Source organism: Aspergillus ibericus, assembly GCF_003184845.1.
Source record: "Aspergillus ibericus CBS 121593 unplaced genomic scaffold BO80scaffold_52, whole genome shotgun sequence".
NCBI classification, from domain to species: domain Eukaryota; kingdom Fungi; phylum Ascomycota; class Eurotiomycetes; order Eurotiales; family Aspergillaceae; genus Aspergillus; species Aspergillus ibericus.
The window spans coordinates 77,142-98,533 of record NW_020292150.1 but is presented as its reverse complement, the minus strand read 5'-3'; the positions used below and the strand labels follow the sequence as shown (position 1 = coordinate 98,533).

At 53.9% G+C, this 21,392-nt stretch overlaps 8 protein-coding genes across 8 annotated transcripts; 3 read left to right on the top strand and 5 right to left on the bottom strand.

The window, feature by feature from the left end:
- Positions 1-545: 545 nt before the first annotated feature.
- Positions 546-4,781, top strand: BO80DRAFT_416061 (DUF3433 domain-containing protein; the record flags this gene model as incomplete). Its single annotated transcript, XM_025718164.1, has 3 exons — positions 546-864; positions 939-2,801; positions 2,845-4,781. The coding sequence occupies exons 1-3, from the start codon at positions 729-731 to the stop codon at positions 4,779-4,781; spliced, it is 3,936 nt and encodes a 1,311-aa protein (XP_025571118.1). The 5' UTR covers positions 546-728.
- Positions 4,782-4,961: 180 nt separating this feature from the next.
- Positions 4,962-6,222, top strand: BO80DRAFT_391063 (ketopantoate reductase family protein). The gene is made up of 5 exons (XM_025717172.1): positions 4,962-5,015; positions 5,077-5,170; positions 5,235-5,289; positions 5,349-5,548; positions 5,607-6,222. Exons 1-5 carry the CDS (start codon positions 4,975-4,977, stop codon positions 6,183-6,185), a joined length of 969 nt encoding a protein of 322 aa, XP_025571117.1. The 5' UTR covers positions 4,962-4,974; the 3' UTR covers positions 6,186-6,222.
- Positions 6,223-7,205: 983 nt separating this feature from the next.
- BO80DRAFT_448951 (uncharacterized protein) lies at positions 7,206-7,565 on the bottom strand (the record flags this gene model as incomplete). Its single annotated transcript, XM_025721711.1, has 1 exon — positions 7,206-7,565. The coding sequence occupies one exon, from the start codon at positions 7,563-7,565 to the stop codon at positions 7,206-7,208; it is 360 nt and encodes a 119-aa protein (XP_025571116.1).
- A 1,081-nt stretch (positions 7,566-8,646) lies between these two features.
- BO80DRAFT_483711 (uncharacterized protein) lies at positions 8,647-9,903 on the bottom strand (the record flags this gene model as incomplete). The annotated part of the gene is made up of 3 exons (XM_025723440.1): positions 8,647-9,314; positions 9,378-9,587; positions 9,648-9,903. The coding sequence occupies 3 exons, from the start codon at positions 9,901-9,903 to the stop codon at positions 8,647-8,649; spliced, it is 1,134 nt and encodes a 377-aa protein (XP_025571115.1).
- A 2,432-nt stretch (positions 9,904-12,335) lies between these two features.
- Positions 12,336-13,591, top strand: BO80DRAFT_416056 (carbohydrate esterase family 5 protein). Its single transcript, XM_025718163.1, has 3 exons — positions 12,336-12,755; positions 12,813-13,003; positions 13,078-13,591. The coding sequence occupies exons 1-3, from the start codon at positions 12,449-12,451 to the stop codon at positions 13,432-13,434; spliced, it is 855 nt and encodes a 284-aa protein (XP_025571114.1). The 5' UTR covers positions 12,336-12,448; the 3' UTR covers positions 13,435-13,591.
- Positions 13,592-14,176: 585 nt separating this feature from the next.
- BO80DRAFT_505190 (FAD-binding oxidoreductase) lies at positions 14,177-16,057 on the bottom strand (the record flags this gene model as incomplete). The annotated part of the gene is made up of 5 exons (XM_025724469.1): positions 14,177-14,811; positions 14,863-15,101; positions 15,203-15,548; positions 15,605-15,708; positions 15,772-16,057. Coding segments are annotated over 5 exons (1,489 nt in total), but the record flags the coding sequence as incomplete, so codon positions are not given.
- A 403-nt stretch (positions 16,058-16,460) lies between these two features.
- BO80DRAFT_416051 (uncharacterized protein) lies at positions 16,461-17,862 on the bottom strand (the record flags this gene model as incomplete). The annotated part of the gene is made up of 8 exons (XM_025718162.1): positions 16,461-16,804; positions 16,847-16,914; positions 16,957-17,031; positions 17,077-17,375; positions 17,418-17,488; positions 17,531-17,567; positions 17,610-17,629; positions 17,676-17,862. The coding sequence occupies 8 exons, from the start codon at positions 17,860-17,862 to the stop codon at positions 16,461-16,463; spliced, it is 1,101 nt and encodes a 366-aa protein (XP_025571112.1).
- A 1,281-nt stretch (positions 17,863-19,143) lies between these two features.
- On the bottom strand, positions 19,144-20,676 carry BO80DRAFT_438291 (polyamine transporter; the record flags this gene model as incomplete). The annotated part of the gene is made up of 4 exons (XM_025721031.1): positions 19,144-19,380; positions 19,426-19,801; positions 19,852-20,588; positions 20,635-20,676. 4 exons carry the CDS (start codon positions 20,674-20,676, stop codon positions 19,144-19,146), a joined length of 1,392 nt encoding a protein of 463 aa, XP_025571111.1.
- Between the last annotated feature and the right edge of the window lie 716 nt (positions 20,677-21,392).

Below are 21,392 nucleotides of genomic sequence, written 5' to 3'. Positions count from 1 at the left end.
ATTGCCCCTGCTCATCTAACTTACGTCCACGTGACAGATTTCGGTCGGACATGGGACAAATCCATACATGCGCAATACGAGTACGACCATTAATTAACAAATCAACAACCGATGCTAGTCCAGACTCCAGCAGTCTAGCAGATAAGAGCCGAAATGTCGTTGCGGGTGGGTTCGCATCAGCCCACCTGGTCAAGACCCTACATCGGAACCCTGCCCCCGCTAGACCTGAAGAAGGAACCGCCTGACTGGCCATTGGCTAGATCCGTCCCCGAAGGCGGTCGATTATTAGCCGATTGGGCTTAGTGCCTGAGCCCTGCCCAGACCCCGTCCCACTTTGTGCTGCTTGATGAACCAATGGAATCCTGCGCCAACATGCTGTCAGCTGCTGATTGGGAGGACAGGCCTGCAGCCTCCTCGGCGATGGGCCAATGGGTGGAGAGCAGCCGGCCTAAACGGGAAAAAAGGCAAACAACCCCCTGGCGCCCGTGACCCCCACCGACTACGCAAATCAAGAATTGCCGGCAAGATTCAACCGTCGATCGTCATCCTCGCTCCGCTCGCCTCTCACTTCACTCCGTCTTTGCTTCTCTCGCCTCTCTTCACCTGCCTCGCGCTCGTTCCGTCGCCGAGGAGGTTGTGGGCAGCCTCCGTCATGTCCATCCCGTTTCTCCGCCACTCCCTCCATCTTCAGAGATGATCGTGACTGTTGGCGCCGTCGACACCCGTCCATGAACCATCCCTTGGGCGATGACACTGCATCCGGCCCCCGTCCGACACCGCCGTTTGTCCCCAACGGAGCATGCCCCTCAAGCATGTCCGGGGGCCTGGAAAAGACTCTCTCCGATGTCCGGCTGTATATCTCCGGTGCGTTCTCCTGGCTTTTCCCCCGGTGGTGCTGGCCTTCAGGTTACAGCGGGACTGACATTGCATGCGTTTAGAGCGTTTGGGCCTCAGCCGCCCCAGCCCGCACAATGGACAGTCGATTCCCTCGGGAGGATGGCGGCCTGTTGCCCTGCGTCCCGTATACCTTTGTTTGATCGCGGCGGTCATGTTTGCGATGCTGCTCACACTTGACGTTCTTCGGCGATATAGCGAACAGAAGGGGGGTTTATACTTTTTCCCGGATACTGATACTGTTTCCGACGCCCAGTCGTTCGCCTACAATTACCTTCCCATCATCGCTGCTCTCGTCCTAGTCACCCTGTGGTCCTTCATCGACTACGATGTACTCCGCCTCGAGCCGTATTTTCAGATCTCCCGACCGGAGGGGTCGCCGGCGTCGGTCCTCTTCATCAACTACAACTTTGGCCAGTCGTTTCTCACGCCGCTCACCTCGGCCAAGCGCGGTCACTGGGTCGTATTGCTCGTGTCGATCGCCACGCTACTGATCCGACTGTTTCTTCCGGCCCTGCAGAGCACTCTTCTCGAGCTTCGGGAACTGAATGTCGTGGATGACGGGGAGATCAAGACCTGGCCCCAGCTGCTGGACCTACATACCCAGGCTGTATGGATCATGGCGCAGAAAAGCAATGAGACCCTGGCCTTGGACTCCGTTCTTACCGCCCGTGACAACCTGCGCAGCACTCGTTCCTCCAGCTACGCCGTTGCGCCCGTCGAAATCAGCATGGAAGACCGCCGTGAAAGCACCGTATGGACATTGAATCAGACAATTTACTGGGCTCAGCTGGCGTGTCGCGACGTTTTAGCAGACGACCACCTCTCAGTCTCCATCAATGATACGTCAAGCGATCCTCCGGTACTCTCATGGAACGTGACGGGCGTTCAGCTGCAGGATATCAACGGGGCGGAACAGTCGTGTAGCTTGGACTTTCACTACAAAAATATCTTCTTCCCGACTACCGATTACCTGCAGGTCCGGTATTGGGAGCCTGCTTGGACGAACCGGACGAACCGGACGAAATCCGCCCGTACCCAGGGAAAGGCATTTACCGCCCAGGGCTGTGATGACCCCTATGACTTGTATGGGATTGTGATCTCGGTCAACGCAACGGTCGGCGGGGCGAACAGTATCAGCCAGTTGGGGTCTGAGTTCACCTCCTCAGCGGGGATCTTCGGCTGCAAGGTTAGCTATCGCCAGGCGGAGGCCAAGGTCTCCATGCACGCCAACAGCTCAATCACCAGCATCTATGGATATTCGGATACGGAACGGGCCCTGGCCACCGACGAGTTCAACATTGACGCTTTCCAGGACCTCCTGGCTCAGCGAGCACCGTACACAGGCGACATGTTATTCATCGAACTGAACGAGACCACGGGCGACACCACGGTTACGGAGTTGCCCGTTATCAGTCAGGACCTGGGTGACCTCGAGCCGCTCCTGGTTCTAGATGCATCCACAGTCATGACGCCTGGGGAGTTTGAATCCAAGGTTACCCGAAGCGTTGTCGAGACGTTTGTGCTCACGATGGGTCGTCTGTTCAATCCGGACCAGGATCCGACCAGCGTGCCGGCTCAACGGCAGTCGACACAAGTCGCTATCTCCGTGGTCTCCTTCGCTTCCTGGTGGTCCGAGGTAATTCTGGGCATTGCCATCATTCTCACCGTTTGTCTCATTTACTTCTATGGAAGGCGCCCCAACATCCTCCGAAACGACCCGAGTTCCATTGGGGCCATGTGTAGCATGCTGACCGATCTTTTCGGGCCCTCCAACGTCCTCGGGGATCCCCGGTCCGAATTTCATCAATTCTCAACGCGTCAGCTACGCCAGATCCTGCGAAACTGCCGGCTCCAGTGGCAGCAAGGGCCGATGGGGCCCCGACTTGAGATTATAACTGCAGATGGTCAGTAAATAGCGGGAGATTTTGGATTGCCAGCTAACTCGAGCAGGATCACCGGTCACCCTTGGTGAGCAGATTCGGACACGGGTGGACCCTATGCCTCACTTTTTAGTGATTCCAATTTTCATCATCGAATTTCTTCTCCTCGCCGCTGTCATTTCTGTCATGGGAGTGACGGCCGCCACTCTCGCTCACGACGGGAGTTTTCAGCACCTCTCCCAGTCAGCCTCCAGCTTCCTGCAGGTGGTGACATCATTTTTGCCGTCCATTGTCGCATCTGCTGTGGCGGCTTTGTGCAACTCCATTCTTCGCAACATCAGCATTCTGGAACCGTGGGTCCATCTCCAGCGCGGGATGGCGGCCGCTCGGACGTCGCTGTCCATGAATTATGCGTCACAGAATCCGTGGTCGATCCTGAAGAAGGCGGTTCAGAACCGCCATACGCTTCTCAGCCTCGTCTCGTTCGCCTGCGTCGCTAATATTCTGCTCACGGTCGTGGCCGGTGGGCTGTTTACTCAGAAACTGACACCGTCATACCTGCCGTCTACCTCATTGTACATGAACTACAGCAACGCCCAGTTTCAGCGGCCCGAGTTTGCTGCTGACTTTACCGAGTTCGACCTGATCCAGACCAGCATCACGAGTGGTGTGCCGATGCTGCCATGGATGGCCTCGAACTACTCGTTTGTCCCCATCAAGAATACGGACTCAGACCCCGACTTGATGTACGGTGCGACGACACTGGGAATCGGAAGCGATCTGGAGTGCAAAGCGCTGACAATATCGCAAAATCTGGTGGAAGAAGGCCAAAGCACGTACTGGGTGTATCGCCCATCCCGCGACGTCAGCCGACAGTGTAAGGTGAACATGACGGCACTCGTGCGGCCCAGCGAAGCCATTGCCCTCTCCATCCACTTCCTCTCTCCTATCGCGGAATTGGACATGGATCTGTGTCAGATGTCGACGGTGCTGGTGGTTGGACGATGGAACTACACGGCGGAGTCCTCTTTCACCAATGACAACACGATCGCGCTTCAATGTGAACCACGGATGCGACTGCAGAATTTCTCCGTGACCTTTGACCGACGGGGTCAGATTTCCGACATTGACCCGGTTGCGGGCACGGAGATTACGTCAGGCACGATGTACGAGAACGCGACGATGGCGCTCGGGCAGTTCAACAAGGTCTTTGCGGCGATTCCTCAGAGCTTCGTTGGGGAGGAACCGGGCCGGAACCGGTCCTACGTTTCGTCGTATGACTGGGCGGGCTTCTTGGTGGCCCGTCTCTATCGACAGCACGAGAAGATTGTGCCCCTGAAAGCCTCAACCCTGATGACGGAGTCGCAGGTTGTGTATCAGTGGGTGTATAGCACGTACTTTACCCTCTGGCGAAACATGTACCTGGTCCCACTGGCGGACGTGGTGTCCGCCGGCAACGCGACGGTGATCTCCAACACATGGACAATGGTCCCGTCCGTTCCGTCCCTGGTGATGGCGTTGGTGATCATTGCGCTGGACACATTGGTGGTGCTGGTGGTGTTTGGAACCCGTCGAGGGCGGTTCCGAGGGCCGCGTATGCCACGATCGATTGGGGCGATTATTCCGTGGATCGCGCACAGTCGCATGCTGGACGACTTTCGCAACACGTACTCGTGGACGAACGCACAGCGGCGGGAGCACCTGGCGCGGCTGGACAAACGGTATGGGTTTCGGATGTTTCTGCAGGCGGACGGACGGTGGCGGTTCGCGGTGGACGAGGAGGCCGTGGGACTTGACGGCAAGCCGGCGGAGGGAGCGATGGATGCGACCAAGGGGGCTGATGTGATAGAGCTGCAGTCCATGGGGGAGGCTGGGACTCCGCCTGGAACTCCGTCTGAGACTATTCCTGGGACCCTACCTGAGACGTTCCCTGAGACTTTGCCTAGGACTTTGCCTGGGACTCCGCCGGGGACTCCGCGGGACCGCCCGGGAAATCATGATTGATGTGATATGAGCTGGATGTACTATAGAAATAGAGGTCTGAGTGTAGCTTTGTACATAGATAGGCAATTCGCCATGCATTTACTTCATTCATTCCACAGCCGAGCGCCGTCGGACTTGATCCGAGGCGGATCGTATAAAATGGGCGAGGCCCGGCTGTGTTGCCGGCATCGCAACCCCGCATTTTCATCTCCCCATGGCTGACCAGGTAGACGTTCTCCTCTATGGACTGGGAGCGTACGTTTATCTCTTGTTCTTCCTTTCGAGGCTCTGAAGTATGAACTCACCGAATCTGCAGCATTGGCTCCTTTTACGCCTTCATCCTACATCGCAGCCAGCGGGTCCGCCTCACCGTTGTGGCCCGGTCCAACTATACGGCTGTCAAGGAGAATGTATCCCCTTCTCCCTCCTACTCCTCGGTTCAACATTATCACCACCACTTACTGACGACCGCAGGGTATTCTTCTGAAAAGCGCCAACCATGGCGCGCATCGCTTCCATCCCGACCGAGGTAATCTTCTCCAGCATCCGCAACCAAAAGTACACATAGCCAGCACTAACCCACCACAGTCATCCGCTCGCCCTCAGAACTCACCCAACCAGCCGACTACATCGTCTGCACCAACAAGGCCATTGACCCGGACAGCGTGGTCCAATCCTTAGCTCCCGCAGTAGGCAAAGACACCACCATCGTGATCATCCAGAACGGCGTCGGAAACGAAGACCCATTCCGCGCCGCCTACCCAAGTTGCACAATCATCTCCTGCGTCGTACGCACCCCTCCCCCTCCCCCTTAGCCACCCACCCCATCTAAAAAATCCCATCCAGACATGGGTCGGAGCCTCCCAACCCACCCCCGGGCACGTCATCCACACCACATCCGAAGATACCGAACTCGGCCTCTACCCCAACCCGACCCTCCCCTACGACATCGAATCCACGCGTCTCACCACCTTCACGACCCTCCTCACACAGGGTCAAACCCCGTTCACCATCCACGCCAACATCCAACCCACCCGCTGGTCCAAAGTCATCTGGAACTGCGCCTGGAATACCCTCACCACGCTGACCGCCCAAGACACGCAATCCTTCCTCCAGTCCTCCCCCGACGCTATTCCCTTTACACGTCGTCTCATGAGCGAGGTCATTGCCGTGGCGCAGGCGAGTGGGGTCTCTCTCCCGTCGGATCTGATTGATACGCAACTCGCTCGGATAAAGGGTCTCGGGGCGGTGCGGACGAGTATGCAGATTGATCGGGAGAATGGGCGGCCGATGGAGATTGAGGTGATTGTGGGGACGCCGGTACGGAAGGCGAGGGAGTTGGGGGTTGATACGCCGGTTTTGGAAGCGTTGTATGTTTTGTTACGCGCGGTGGATGGGGAGGGGAGGAGGGGGCAGAAGATATAGGTCCCTGCTATACACCGTACACACGCATGTATCCGGTATGGGATGTAGGGTTGGTGCGGTAGAGTTGATAGCAAGTCATGAATGATGCAGTCTACATAAGGAAGTCATAAGAAACAATAACACGTATCATTCCAGAAGAATTGAACTAAACAGGGAGGTTTTAGTTATCAACAACTGTTTATATAGATTCAGAAATGGAAGATAACTGCTGAACTGTCAATAAGTCAGTGATCAAGCACAGACAGCATGATAGGTATACTAGCAAGATCACTTTAGAAGCATACCTATCACCCAAGCTAGAGTAACTCAATCGAACAAATCAGACCAGCAACAGGCAAACGGGTCAAGGGTCCGTCGTGTACACTCGGACTCCAGGCAGACCGTTATCCGAGTCCTTTAATTTCCGTTTCAGGAACCTTGAATTCTTTCGCTGTCGGATCTGCGCCACCGACAGAGGGGTGGAGATATCCTCCGGAGCATCTCCCTCAGCATTGCTACGCGTTCCCTCTTCTGTTGCCGGCAGCAAAACTACCGCCTTATCCACAATAGTCGTGAGGGACTCATACTCCGAATCAAGATCAGGCATATTATGCGAGTAGATAACAGCCGGTTTAACAACAAGAAGGATCTGACATCCCTCCCAGGCCGACTCATCCCGCCTCCGGTTATACTAGTGAAAGACCATTTCGTCAGTCTCGCAGCGGTACGATTCCCCCAATTCAGGCAGACGTCGGAGGTCCAGATGCCCCCCCCCCCCATGTATGATTCGCAGTACTGCATGGCAGTGATAGCGGATTCAAAGATCCGGATCAGTCGGTCTTGTCGCTTGGGGACCTCCGCGGCATCCAAGGCTAGACCAGATCAACTTCGGACTGAGGTATTTGGTGGTTGGGGCTGGACGTGGTATGGGTATAGGGGATTCAGTATGTACTTTCGCAAAACCGCTCATAAAGATACTGGAGTTTCAATGAAAATTGCTCATCTTCACCAGGATCTGTAAGACCCGTCTTCCCATCCAGATTACCAGAAGGAATTCTCAAAGACCTGGTTCATTATTGTCTTATAAATGAGCGACTCAGCCAAGAGTTCTCCGATAAATTGGCGGGCATTATATGGAAGTAGGTTTGTCAGGGTCGCCCAGTCCTCCTGGACGCAGTAGCCTTCTAAGCTCTGGATGATGGTGCCTGTCTGCTCGGTGGAGAGGTGCGTGAGACGGTCGAGCACGTAATCCATGATCCAAGAACGTAATCGCTGGTCGATGGCGCGGTACACTCGTCCAACGTGATTGTGGGTTGTTGCCCACCCTTCGCTGCCTGTGTTGAGGAGGCGATCGACGCCTCGGATGGTGGCTACGTATTCATTTCTGTTTAAAAGGGCCATTCGGTTGTATGGGTTAGATTCGGTCTTCGTCGTTGAGGTTTGTCGGTCTCGTGTTTATCATGTCACCCTTGTTTGGAGTTTTGAGCTGTCTGAATTGAGAGCTGGGCTGAATCTGCTTGGGGTGGTCAAGTTGTTTCGATGGAGAAGTGGATTGAGGGGACTTCTGCTTGGGGGGCCTATTCTTTCTCGATGGAGGGCTCGCTTGGGGAGGTGTCTGCTCGTCAGAGGACACAGAATGTGTCTTCGTTTCTTTTTCGCGCCATGGATTGAAACCTTGTAATCATCACCATCTTGATAAAAACCCGAGATATGCGTAAGCTGGCAAGGAAGACGAGTGGGCTGCAGTTGTGTATTAGCAGCCTACAGTAGACAAAGGATTGATACCCCGCTGCCTACATCTCACTCCTCTTCTCTTTGTGCACCGCCTTTGGGGTCCTTCCATTAGACTAGCCGAATCACAAAGAAAAAAACAGGCAGTTTCATTTAGCTATCCAAATCTGATCATCGGCATTGAGTTTGGCCGTCTGAAGAGAGTATTTGGTCTACCATAGCAGAGGAGGATCTACTAAGAATGACATACCCTCATGGTATGCTCTAGGCCTTTATTCTCAAATGAGTTAGGTACTGTACGCGCTGCACGACAAAGTCCAAATCCAAAGGATATCACAAATAGTGACTCGAAATTCTGATCTACTGGGCTATGAGCCAGTCTTATCAATGATTCCAGTTTGTTCCTGTCAAGGGGAAGGATCTGACATATGACATATCAAGTGGTTTTTTGCTTATTTGCCGCGTCATGGTGTATCATGAGTGAAGGTTTGCCGGGAATAATAGAATGGTTACAGTGTGGCTAATGGTGGTCTGATCATACTAGAACCGAACATGGTTGGTGTAGGGGTTATCTCTACATCGTAGAATAGGTCTCTGGAGGGATATGGAAGGGGGAAACTGCTTGAATAGCTACGTGCAGAGTTGGATTACCGAAATATACGGAGTAGGGCTGGGAAAATCAAAGCCAGGAATAGACAGATGGATCAAAAAATGCTGGGCAGAACGATCAATCATGACAAACCGTCCAACATCACAAGAGGTTCACCCCGGCCCATTCGTTGTCGGGAAGTGGCGCAAAATCATCCCGGTCTGTGTTCTTCCTCCGCCGGATCTCCGCCCCCGCGAGGCCCGAGATATCCATGTCGTGGTCGTCCTCACTGCTCCCCGCATCCTGGTCTTTCTTTTCCAATACCACTGAAGCTTTGCTAATGATCGTGGCGGTGGATTGGTGATTGGGCCCCGGGGCCACATTATGATGATGGTAGATTACTGTCGGCTGAGTGACGAGCAGGATCCGACGCCCCTCCAGAGTCGAGCCCTGGCTGGTGGTTCCGTGGCAGAAATGGTGAACCATATTTTCCGTCCCAGGCTGGTATGTTTCGTTCAGTTTGGACAGGCTCCGTAGTTCGATGTGGCCGCCCAGAAATGCTTCGCACCTTTCCATCGCAGCCACGGCTTTTTGGAAAATGAGGAGGAGATCGTCCCGCCGTTGAGCCAGGTCTTTCCGCGTCAGTCGCGAAATGAGCAGCAGACCAAACGTCTCACTGGCCAGTAACTCGTCGGCCCAGGTTTGGATCGCATCTTCCTGACGTTGCTGGTTGTATTTGCCAAAGTCCAGGTCCCGAGCTTGCCCGGGACGTGTCGCTTTAGCCAGACGATGGGTCGCTCGCTTCCACACGACCGCAGCTTTGGGGTTTGCTGAGAAACTAGAGAATAGTCAGCTTTCACTCTATCTCCCGGGCAGACAGCAAGGCAACATACTCTGAAAGAATCGCTCATAAAGATACTGAAGCTTTGGTGCAAACCCTTGATCGTCCCTTTGGTCCTCGTTCGAATGTCCATCGAGATACCAGAACGATTGCTGGAAGATCTTCGTTAGAATGGTTTTGTAAAGAAAAGCGCCCGCCAAAGTCTCCGCGCAGTATTTCCGGACCATCCGGGGAAACCTCGCCCTCAGTGTTTCCCAGTCCTCTTGAACGCAGGATCCCTCCAAGCTCCGAATCACCTGATTTCTGTGGTCGTGGGAGAGACTCCCAAGATCCGCGAGGGCGTAGTCGACAACCCAGGATTCGAGGTTACTGCCAATGACTTGGTAGGCCAATTTCACATCCTTGGGCTCACAATTCCATCCCGGGTCTCCGATTTCGAGGAGATTCTGAATTGCATAAACATTTGACACGTAGTCGGACCGCTTCAGCATGTGCGCATGAGTTGCGGGATACATCCTGGCCATTTCCGCAACCTGGACGGGCGGTTGGGGCGGCTCAAACGGCGGCTTCTCCGGCATGAGGTCTGGAACGCTGGGGGATGGAGGGAGGGTCAGTTCGTCGACCGGTTCATCGGCCTGCTTCTGACCCTTACTCTTGCCTGGACACTTCGGCTTAGCCTTCGTCTTGGCTTTTGCCTTGGACTTTGGCCTGGGTTTGGGCGTGGGCTTAGTAGAGGCCATACTGATCGACACACTATCTGAGGTTGAAGATCGGTTGGAAGGGTGGAAGTGGGAGAGAGGGGGTGCAGCAAGAACAAATGTGGGACAGTGGATTGGCGTATGCAGTAGACTTCCCCGGGGCAGCAAACATAGGACCAGAGAATATCTTCACCAACTGCTTCTCTTCAGCCCATCTCTTTGTCCTTCAACACCTCGCATCCCTGCATCTCTCTATGTTCCTTCGACCTCTTACTCTTTGTTTCCCTTTTGTTCTCTATTTCTTCATCCTCCAGTTCATGGCTCCTGATATCAATGATCGTGTCGCATGAGGTTTGACCCGAGTGGCTATGGGATGGTGCCCTTCTAATGATTACTAGCAAGAGGGCTACATTCATTAGTTGAACAGATCCTCTGAAAAAATCGAATTAGTCAAGGGGGCTGGCCGTGGAAAGCTGCAGTTAGGCAGATGGCATAGCCTTTCCAGGGGGAGTGAGCCAGATATTCACACTTGAGGTCTCCATAGCCTACTTTCACTTAGAAGCCTGATATTAGCTCTAGGAGCAAAGCTCGAGATCATTCTGATAGTAGGCTATTGTGTCCTGTTCTGGAATATACTATAACCGACATACCCTCTGTGCAGACACGGTAGTAAGGCGATGTGGCATAGCTATCACCCCCACGATTCACTGCCATCGCTTTTGGAGGATCATGTGATTCGGTCTCGTTCTCTCTCCACCTTCGGTGCCCCCCATCCACTTTCTGAATTAATCGAGCCATCTCCTCTCATTCAACAGGCAGTACTTATCACATTATTATCCCTCCATATCTGACTATCCGCTCTGTCTCTCAACCTGGAATTCTTACTCATTTTTGCTTGATCACGACCCCGATCATGGTCTGAGAGTCGATCTGAAGACCCGGTACCTAGAGACACGACATTCCCACCCTCTGGGACATTAAAGGCTCATAGATCGGTTGCATCGGCAAGCCTCGGTTCCCTCGTTCTCTCTCACACGCCCGCCGTGAGCCCTCTTCACGAAGCAAATGAGCAGGGTCATGGAGAAGTTCTTACTGAGGCTGATAACGAGTGGGGAGCTGAATCTCCGGTCTAGATCGAGTCTATGCCTCACTTGCTACATGAAAATGCAGGTCGGTTGATGTATCTGTTTCATGTGCTGCTGGTCTGTTGGATCCACCGATGACAGGCAAGGCTATCTAGTCAACTGGCGTTGGTCATCATGCCAGTACGGTCAGTTCATTCGCTGATTGATCTGGATAATAACAGGTTTTGGTCGCGTGGGATATAGACAAACTGGACGTGCAATTCGAGAGCCACCAAGGTTAAGAGTGAACATTGCTCATCGCTACCATCCTAACACAATCACAATGACTCTACCCACACTTGACCACCACATTCTAGACCTTGACGGCATCGACCCACTGCCACTCTAATCCTGACGTGAATTGCAGCGACAGCAAAATGCCGTGCGGGTAGGATCATACCCGGATGCCAGGCGGGCATGAAACCGCCGGGCAAGAATTTTCTGGCTCGGGAGAAGTCTAATCTCATGAATCGAGGCACTGAAAACTCAAGCCTTAATCTGCTGTCCCGGTTTCAGCCTGTAAGTGATGGACCGAAGTTTATCCTGAGTTGTGTTGTGATTGCTGCCTGATTTATGTTGGATCAATCACAACACCTACTAATCTGAGCACTATAGCGCCCAGCACAGCTCCGAGAATTATTCTATGAATAGACAGAACTGGACAGGATCCGGGTAATCAAGCCGGACTCGGACCATTTCCCAAACGGGTCAAGATGCCTCAAAAATGGGCAGCCCTAACGCAGACCAACGCTAGCGGCGGCCCCGGGCGCGATCCAGATTGATTAAACAATTTATCGGCGACAGACCCTGGAGTCGGGGCCTGGACATCCGGCTCAGCGGTCGGACCACCGACACATAACGGTTCGTGGGTGGTCGCAGCCTGAGACAGACGACCTACAACCATGGCCAGGTTCATGAGCGGGATGCTCAGCCGCACGGATTCAGGGTACTGCAGTGTTTCATCCCACTCCACTCGCTCAGGGTGTAGTATCAACCTGAACAGCCCTATTATACCCCTTGCAGCAGGATCTTCGCCGACCGGACAACCTCGGATCAGATGAAACGACCCACGCTGATCGCTCAGATCCCGTTCCTGTTCCTATCCGTTCCTGGCCCGTTGACCCAAAATTGTGCCACGGGATAGAGTATATAACCTGTTGACTCTCCGCGATGGTTCAACAGCAGCAGCAACAGCAAGTGCAGTGCACTCTTCATCTTTCTTTTACTTTTGTTAGTCATTCGTTAGAGCAGTGCTCCGTCATTCACTTGTATCACTCTTTATAACAATAAAAAAAATCACCATGAAGGCTTTTATCGCTCTATCTCTTCTCGGCACTACCCTCGCCGCACCCACCGCCACCCTTCAGGGCCGCGATTTTGATCTCTCCTCGCTGACCTCCGGACTGTCAGCCCTGACTTCAGGCTCCGCCGCTAGCTCGGGCTCATCCGAGTCCTCGGGCTCCAGCGGACTCAGTGCGCTGGCGTCACTCTTCCCGTCCAGTGGTAGCAGCAGCGGGAGCAGCACCGGTAGTAGTGACACCACCAGCAGCAGCAGCAGTGGCAGCGATGGACTGAGCAGTCTCCTCAGCTCTTTCACCAGTGGAAGTGGTATGCCTCCCCTCTCTCCACCACCCCCGGAGAAAAAAAGCTAACCACATAATAAAGGCTCCATGACCGAAAACGGCGTGACCCAACACTCGGGCTCCTGCAAGAAGCTCACCTTTATTTTCGCCCGCGGAACCACCGAAATGGGTAACATGGGCAGTGTGGTTGGACCCGAAGTGGCCAGCCAGTTGGCCTCCTTGACTGGAAACCAGGTTACCGTGCAGGGTGTGAACTACCCGGCTGATTGGGAGGTTAGTCCCCCCTCATCCCCTTTCTCCTTTATATCTCATCATAGACACAAATTACTAACGAGAAATAATAACAGGGCAACATGTCCCTCGGCTCCTCCGGCGGCCCCACCATGGCCTCCTACGTCAAAGAAGCCCTCCAACAATGCCCCAACACCAAGGTCGTGCTCGGCGGCTACTCCCAAGGCTCCATGGTCGTTCACAATGCCGCCAACTCTCTCAGCGCGGGCCAACTCTCCGGCGCCGTGCTGTTCGGTGATCCGTTGAAGATGACCAGCGTGGGCAAGCTGTCCTCGTCTAAGGTCAAGGAGTTCTGTGCCTCTGGTGACCCGGTCTGCGAGAACGGCATGAACGTTATGGCGCATTTGTCGTATGGTGCGGATGCGAAGGAGGCCGCGCAGTTTTTGGTTCAGGCTGCGGGGATTTCTTCTTAGTTTGGATCTGTGTGTCCTTCAGGAGAGGAGTGGGATTAGCATACTCCGTACACTCCTTGGTCTTCTAGATGTCTGTATGGATTTGGATCCTATGTGATGGGGCTTATGTTATGTCTCGGGTATAGGGTTACCCATGAATATGAAATTTTAGCTGGACTATATACTTTCTCTTCATTGTAGTTGATGCATAGACCTGATCAGTCAATCGGGTTGGCCGGGTTACAAATGTCCAAGAAGTAGTGATAGTAGTAATAGTAGTTTTTTACCTGGTATAGCCCGCTTATATCAATACCTCACTGTACAAGTGCTCGACAGATCAGAGAAGATACATAATCAAATCCATCTACTAATCTCGTGTACAAGTATCACTAATTCATACAATAATCCATGATATACTGGTATTAGTACTTGCCCATGCCACGTCCATTAATGTCAAATTCGAGCAGATTCTGCTCGGGAGTTGCTCTGAAAAGAAAATAGTGTAATATAATTTGGATTCTAGGTGGAGATCCAGTTTTCAGTATATTGTGAGAGAATAGAAAAGTTCTAGATACTGTCCTATTCTTAACCAATATCAAAGGACTAGGATATAATCTAGAGATTTGAGTCCCTACCTTGCGCAGCCTATCTGCAGGAGTCTTTGTTGTAGTTGATGCATGGGACCGGCTGCTCAGCTGGTCGGCCTAGCGGTGAGTCATTACTAGGTTCTCATGGGAATATATACTATGTCTATACTCATCATCCAGTCCCGGTCTATCATTACCATAAGCATTCCAATCATACCCCTGAGCTACCCCACATTACCCCTATCACATACTACTTCATATCTATTTCCCCAATTTCTAGAAAAGAGGACTTAAGGTCTAGTTAAAAACCTTAAACCCTCCTTTCATCAAACCATCCTTCTGCAGCACCCCATTGGGATCATACTCCTTCGCCACCGTCCTCAACCTCTCCAAATTCTTCTCCCCATACCCCCCGAAAATATCCTGCCACCCGGCAGCATCACCCATATAATTGAACGCATCAAACAGCCCCGCCTTCTTGGTGGCATTGTTAATCATCTCGGTGGTTTCCTGCAACCATGCGTCCACGATGTCATCATAGGCTTCGCCGATCCATTCCACCACTTCGGCGTAGCAGAGGTAGATCTGGTTCGAGTCGAGACCGAGAGCGTTTCCGCCGCGGGATTCCGAGGCGGTCAGCCAGCTGTGGCCGATGGGTTGCCAGTCGAGTTCGATGAGGGAGATGTTAGCGCTGGGGATTTGGGCGGTGAGTTTGGGGAGTTGGTTGAAGAAGGTGTTGTTGATGAGGGCGATGCCGTTGTAGAGAGAGGTGTAGTCGGTGGCTTTGATGGTGCCGGCGACGAAGATGTCACTTTGCAGTATTAGTATGTAGTTTCGTGGGAGGGAGGTATAGGGGGCGTACTTGATGTGTGGCGTAACAAGGGCACCCGTCTCCGTGGCAAACTCGGACAAGGTCTTGAAGCCCAAGGTGCTGCTGATGGCTGGGATATCGGTAAACGGCTTGAAGATCTCGGGGTAGCTCTCCGTGGCGCTGTCGTAGAAGAGAATCACCGATCCGACGGTCGTGTTGCCTTCGGGGACCACGGCGGGTACGATATGGGTTTTGGCGTCGGAGATGTTGGCGGCGTAGGTTGCTGCGGCCTGGTCTTGTCAGTTTTCGCTTCATCCAGACACTGCTTTGTTGATGATCTTGACGTTCATCTCAAGCCTCAGTCAGACGTGGGGGAGGAAAGGGAGCGTACCTTCAAAAACTGTTCCACATACTCCCCAGCCACAGTATACGTTCCCGCCCAGACCTTGGTCGACTCAATCGTCTCCATATCGAACCGGGTCACCAGGCCAAAGTTACTGCTGCCTCCCTTCAACGCCCAGAACAGATCCGAGTGGCTATTGCGGTTGGCCTCCACGACGGTGCCATTGGCCAGGACCACCTCGTAGTTCACCACGGTGTCACAACCGAAACCCACCTGATTGCCGTAAAAGTTGACTCCACCGGCCAGAAGCAGCCCAGGAACGCCAACAGGACCGAGTCGGCCACCGGCTGCAGCGAGGCCGTAGGATTCGAGGTAGGAGTAGACGTCGGCCCAGCTGTCTTCTTAGCTTATACTCTTATACACGATGCTTGTGTTGATGACGGGGTATACCGATAACCCGGTCCAACCGACACAATAGATTCATCCTCCGACAGCACGAGGGTCGTCAAGTTCGACATGACGATCAGCACTCCGTTATCGATATTATTCGAGCCCTATTACATCAGCCATGATTCTATACCAAATAAGAAAGGACAAGGGCCGAGGGGTGTATGTACCCGAATTCCCATATGACCACCACCGCGCACCGCAAACTGCGCATTCGCATCCACCAGCGCCTTCACGCCCTCCCCCAATTGCGCGGCCGATTGCGGGCGGAACACGCATCCCGGCGACATGATCTCCGTGTTGGACCAGAAGTCTTGCGCCTCATATTTGTAGACATCGGTGCTGGGAGCAAAGACTTCGTCGGACAAGGATTGCTGGAGAGTGGTGCAGCCGGAGGTGGCTGCCGTGGCTGCCGTGGCCGTGGCGGCCAGCGGGAGGAGTGAAGCAACGCGCATGGTGATGGATGGATGCGCGGATGAGAAAGAAAGAAGGGAGAAGGGCGGTTTTTGACTGCCGATCAAGGCGGAGTGGAGGTCAGGAGACGTGTGTGGTGGGTGGAGGCATGCTGGGCGGAGATACTATACAACCGTCAACACTCAACAGTCGCCCGAACAGCGCTGGCGGAGACGGTGAGCAAGATAACCGAGGTCACCAAGGAATTTCTGCGGAAATGTTCTGCACGGCAATTGAATGACCAGCAGCCGTCCCTGAAAATGGGCTCGGCCCAGCGACCAAGACCAGTTAGCCAGTCGTTAGTGAGTCTCTAGCGCGCTCCACCCTCTTACACACACACGGCTGCATTTCCGAGGATTGCTCTTCCATACTGACAATTAACATTACTAGCATCTTAACCATATAATCATGCTATCGATCCTCGCTCGCCACGCGTATCCACGTTAAATTCCACCGTCCGGACGATCCCCTCCTCAGTCCTCGCCGGCAAAATACGCTCGACGCTCGATCCCGGCCCCCCTTTCAGCCGCGTCGAATACTGGCTTCGGTTGCCAAAGTCGGGCTGATCGCGCGGGATTGAATTGAGCGGATGGCCGTATTTGCGGGAGCTCGATCCATATCCGTTGGAAGACAGGCCCAACAGCCGGGGGAAGTACCGTCGTACAAATGGTCGCATCGCCGTGATGCAGCCACCGGTGATGCCGAGGTTCAGCTCAACAGTACACCACAGCAGAGCATTTGTCGTGGCCCCTAGCTTGTCAGCTACATCCACCAGTGTGAGAAGGAACTTACAGGTCAGGTCCGTGCTCTTGAGCAGGACATACAAACTCGCCAGACGAATACAACTCACGATACCAACACTATCCAGTCAGAGAGATCTTCGGTCGGGTCACTTCACTTACAAGCAGCCCATCGCCAACATGAACCCAATGGCGATCTTCTGTCGCAGAGGCATCTGCAGTCGGCGTAACCACGGTCTACATGGTCAGCAACGCGATCTATATGGAATACGGCATACCTACATCGGAACCAACACTGTCGCGAAGTCCGTGAAAATACCCAGGCCCGCGTTGGCGAAATAAAACACCGGCCGGTTCATGCACGTCGCCTTGACATCCAAATCCCAGGCCCCTTCGATCGGGGTGCAGCTAAATATGTTGGCCAGCACGCTAGCCACGTTGTAGCCCACTGCGATGAACACGATCGTCCACACGGCCAAGTGGAACCCCCGGCTGGGGAAGATGCGCAGGTAGAAGACAAGGACGGACACCTTGGTGCAGCCGGTGCCGACGCAGTAGACGATGGCCGCAACGACATTATACTGATGAGTTAGCTTGTCCTGTCCGTAGCGGAGGGCACGTACCTTCATAAATGGGGGCGTGAAATCTTCCAATGGGACATCCCACATGTGCCTGCCCAGGCCGTAGTTGAGCACTGCTGGTCAGCGATGCTTGATATGATTGGGGCCGCACTTACTGTCCAGCGTCACACCAGAGAGAACCGCCGACAAGACCTATCTGGTTAGTCGAGAACAGACCAGGTTCGGACCACATACCACTGCCAAGATCATTAAGTCTACCCAGTCAGCCACCTTCTCATTTACCTATGCAGCCTCACTTACAATCATCCCACGACATGCTGCGCACCACAAACAACCGCGTCCACGTCCGCACCGCCAGCGCCAACACCGCCAACGGAAGAAAGACACAATTTACCACAATGAACTTCGTCCCGCAATGTGGGGGATCCACAAAATTCGACGTCACGCCAGGCGGCGGCGCCATGGCCGGGATAATGGTGCCATTCATGTTGCCAGCAGAGCTGCATCGCAGCTGACCCAACCTCTGTATCTGAGGCGGCGCAGCAGCCTCTAATAACTCCAATCACACGGGTGCAGCGCCGCAAGCAGAGACGCAGCAACTCAAATCTCGGACGGGGTAAAGATGTATCCCTCCGACGGTCGGAAACCTTAGCCCTGCGCCCGCGATTGGTGCGTGAGATTGACTTTCAGTGGCAGCCACAGACGGAGGAAGCCGAGCAAAGTCAAATGCGGAAATAGTAAGGAATAGTCACCAGATTCGATCGTCGACGTTCCACCATCTCGGTCGGTCTCCTGTCTTGGTAGCGATCGGTGTCGACTATCGAGTGGCCAGACACGATCGGAAGTGCTTCTTGAAAGGGTCGTGTCTTAGCTCACACTGTCATTTCGGGGACCACTACGGAGGACTCCGTATGTCGCAGAGCTACGGTGGAGTCGCGACGCTGAAGCAGTAGCTAGAGTATATTCCAGGGTGTGTTGATCACGGCAAGAAGGACGGCAGACAAGATCAACTGCCGCAGTGCTGACTGCTGACTGCTGGCTGCAGAATTATACACTCACTGCCATTTTTCGCAACACCCCTGTCACGCACGAGCATATGACCTGACCCGTGGCAATGACACCCTTTCTCGGCAAACACTAGAAGGCGCACGGAAGTCGAATACGAGAAGGCCCAGAAAACTCCATAGTCGTGGCGTCGATGATGCGACGAATTCTCGCGAGGCCACTAGCTTGGCGCTAGGGCTTGTTCGGCACCGGCAGGACACTGTGGAGTCTCCGTTCCTCGGTTCGCAGAAGTTTAAATCCTTTCCTCTGGCCAGGGGAGACGTATGCACCAGCACAGGCGGATTGTCGTCAATAGTCCGGGGTGATGTGAGAATCGGGATAAGAACGCACATCATCAAATAATTCTACCAATGTTGAGGATGACATCCATCCCAAAGCAGTCAATGCACAGGGGTCGATGTCGCACGCCCTTCATCTATTAGACTTTGGCTATTTCGCCGCGATGGGGCGCTGAAGTAATCGTGAGGTTTTTTGCTCCACAACTGCGACGCTGTGGTGGTCATTCGGATGACACCGGCCTCTGCCGTAGCTCAGTGTCATCCTCCTATTGGATCCTGCATAACTGATCGAAAATGCTGTCGCAGACTTATATCTGAGTATGTCCTGGCCCCTCCATACAAATAACCCAGCTGGCATGTCAGACCTTGTTCAGTGACTCAGTCACATTCATATAACCAAAGCTAATTAGCGAGATGATTCATATCTAAGACACCCCCGCAAAGCGCCTCATCGGCCCATATCGCGCCGTCAGTCCCCGCAGCTTCTCCCCCCAAACAAACAATGGCAGCGCCAGCAACACACTCACCCCCTGGATGGCTGTCATCTCGCCAAACACCTTGGCGGCGCCCTGTCGGCTGATCCAGTCCGCCGCATACAACGACAGCAACATGCCTATCGTGTTGCGAATCACGAAGATGATCACCAACGCCTCGCCCGTAATCTGCTCCATCAGCACAGTCCACTACTTGATCGCATCAGAACTCACCGGCTTATAACAATCCAGCGCATACGTCACCGCCACATTGGAAATCGCCGCCACTCCAAACGCCTGCATGGCGTATCCGACTGCCGCGCCCGCCCAGTGCGTCTGGTGCGCTACGCACAGCCCGAAGATGAGAATTCCTGCAGGTCCGATCGTGCCGGGGATGATCATCGCGGGTAATCGATACTCAGGGAGTCGTGGGCCGCCGCGACGGCGGGTGTACCGCGTGGATAGGATATCGATCAGACGGCCGCCGAGATAAAAGGCGAGGAGGGAGCCGATGAAGCCGGATATCGAGAGGAGGCCGATACTCCCGGCCGACCAGTTGTAGGGGGGTGCAGTGAAGGTGCGGGATGCGGTGAGTTGGACCACGATGTTCCTGGATCGTTAGCTGGATCATTGAGCCCTGTTCAATGAATGAGTACTCACCATCCCACTGAGATACCGATGGTAAGGGAACACCACAGGAGTTGAGGATATGCTGCGTTGCGAAGGATATCCCAGACGGTTCGGAGGAATGACGCGTCGGGGTTATACCCCCGTGTCAGCGACAGCCAGTCCCGATACTTTCTCCTCTGGGAGGTGACATGTCGCGGGAGGTACGTCGTTTCACGAATGGTGAAGATGGCGAGGATAAAGACAGCCCCGACCGCCACCGCGAGAAAGTAACACATCCAACGCCAGTCCTCGTCTTGCACCAGGTACGCATTGATCAACGGCCCGAGAAATAATCCACTAGTCAGGGCGAGATGAAAGATCATGAGGTAGTGCCCGCGCTCATGAGGGGCGACCATGTCGCTGACGACGGCGGGAACGGTGGCATCTGCAGCGGCGGCAGCAAACCCAGAGAGGATGCGTGCGGCGAGCAGCTCGCCGTAGCTAGTGGCGCGCGACGACCAGATATTCATGGTGGACAGTAACAGCATGGAGATCAAATAGACCGGCCGCTTACCAATGACGCGCATCAGCGGGACCCAGAAGATGTTACCGAGGCCGAAGAGAAAGACATTGAAACAGACGAGCTCGCCAGCCTGAGTCTGAGAGACATGAAACTCAGCGACGATGGCCTTGGTCGCGACGGTAAAGTTGCTACTATTGACATTGGCGAGAAAGGTGTAGAAGCAGATGGTCAAATAGGTAGTGAGTTTCGCAGCAGTAGACCAGTTCTACCACATCAGCGTTGATGTCGGCGTTAGGCAGGGATGTACCTACCTGCGGATCATTCGGATCAACATCAGCCGACCCCTTACCCATCGGAGCCTCCAGACCCTGTTCCTCTGCCGCGCGGTCAATATGACTCGAGGTACCTTTTTCGTCATCTATGGTGGTGAGAATAGGGTGTGGCACCCATGTGGTAGCAGGGTCGGGCAGTTATGTAGGTCGTAGCACAGCGATTGTGGAAGTCCCGATGTCGGATAATCCGAGATCTTTGAGGAGTGTACAAAGAGTCAGCTTCCCCGGACTCGGCAGGGATGTGGTTTACCCCGCTTTCTACCCCGGACAACCCTCCTGCAGGCGCTGCAGCTAGCTCGGGTTACCCGACGTCTGGATTGCAGGGATGAGTCTGGCGTCACGGCAGTCGGCAGTTGTTTGACGCCACTGCTGCAAGTGAGGGTGTTATTGGTTGTGTGACTGTTGTGTCATGGACGTATCCCTGTCTGTATCACGGTCACTGTCACTGTCTATTTCGCTGTGGCACATCACACGGCAGACAAGGAAATGAAAATGCAAAAGCACTGCCGCATACAGGGAGTTTCATGGAATTTGGAATGCAGCTTTCACGCTGCTATTTTTGTCCCCATCAACCACATACGGCTGCACACAATCCATCACGGTTCTCTGAGATGACGACAGGCGGTGATTGGCTGGGCCGGTTACTTGTCCCAAAGCAGCCTAGCGCTCCTCCACGACGATCTCGCGGATGAACTGAATAGTTTCATCCATCCTTTGCTCACCTTCCATCATCAGTC

Excerpts from the sequence above, each read along its gene's own strand:
- BO80DRAFT_391063 (XM_025717172.1), top strand. The coding sequence starts at position 4,975 with ATGGCTGACCAGGTAGACGTTCTCCTCTATGGACTGGGAGC. Across the intron at positions 5,171-5,234 it reads ATACGGCTGTCAAGGAGAAT|GGTATTCTTCTGAAAAGCGC; the intron begins GTATCCCCTTCT and ends TGACGACCGCAG. Across the intron at positions 5,290-5,348 it reads TCGCTTCCATCCCGACCGAG|TCATCCGCTCGCCCTCAGAA; the intron begins GTAATCTTCTCC and ends AACCCACCACAG.
- BO80DRAFT_416056 (XM_025718163.1), top strand. The coding sequence starts at position 12,449 with ATGAAGGCTTTTATCGCTCTATCTCTTCTCGGCACTACCCTCGCCGCA. Across the intron at positions 12,756-12,812 it reads CTCTTTCACCAGTGGAAGTG|GCTCCATGACCGAAAACGGC; the intron begins GTATGCCTCCCC and ends CACATAATAAAG. Across the intron at positions 13,004-13,077 it reads ACTACCCGGCTGATTGGGAG|GGCAACATGTCCCTCGGCTC; the intron begins GTTAGTCCCCCC and ends AAATAATAACAG.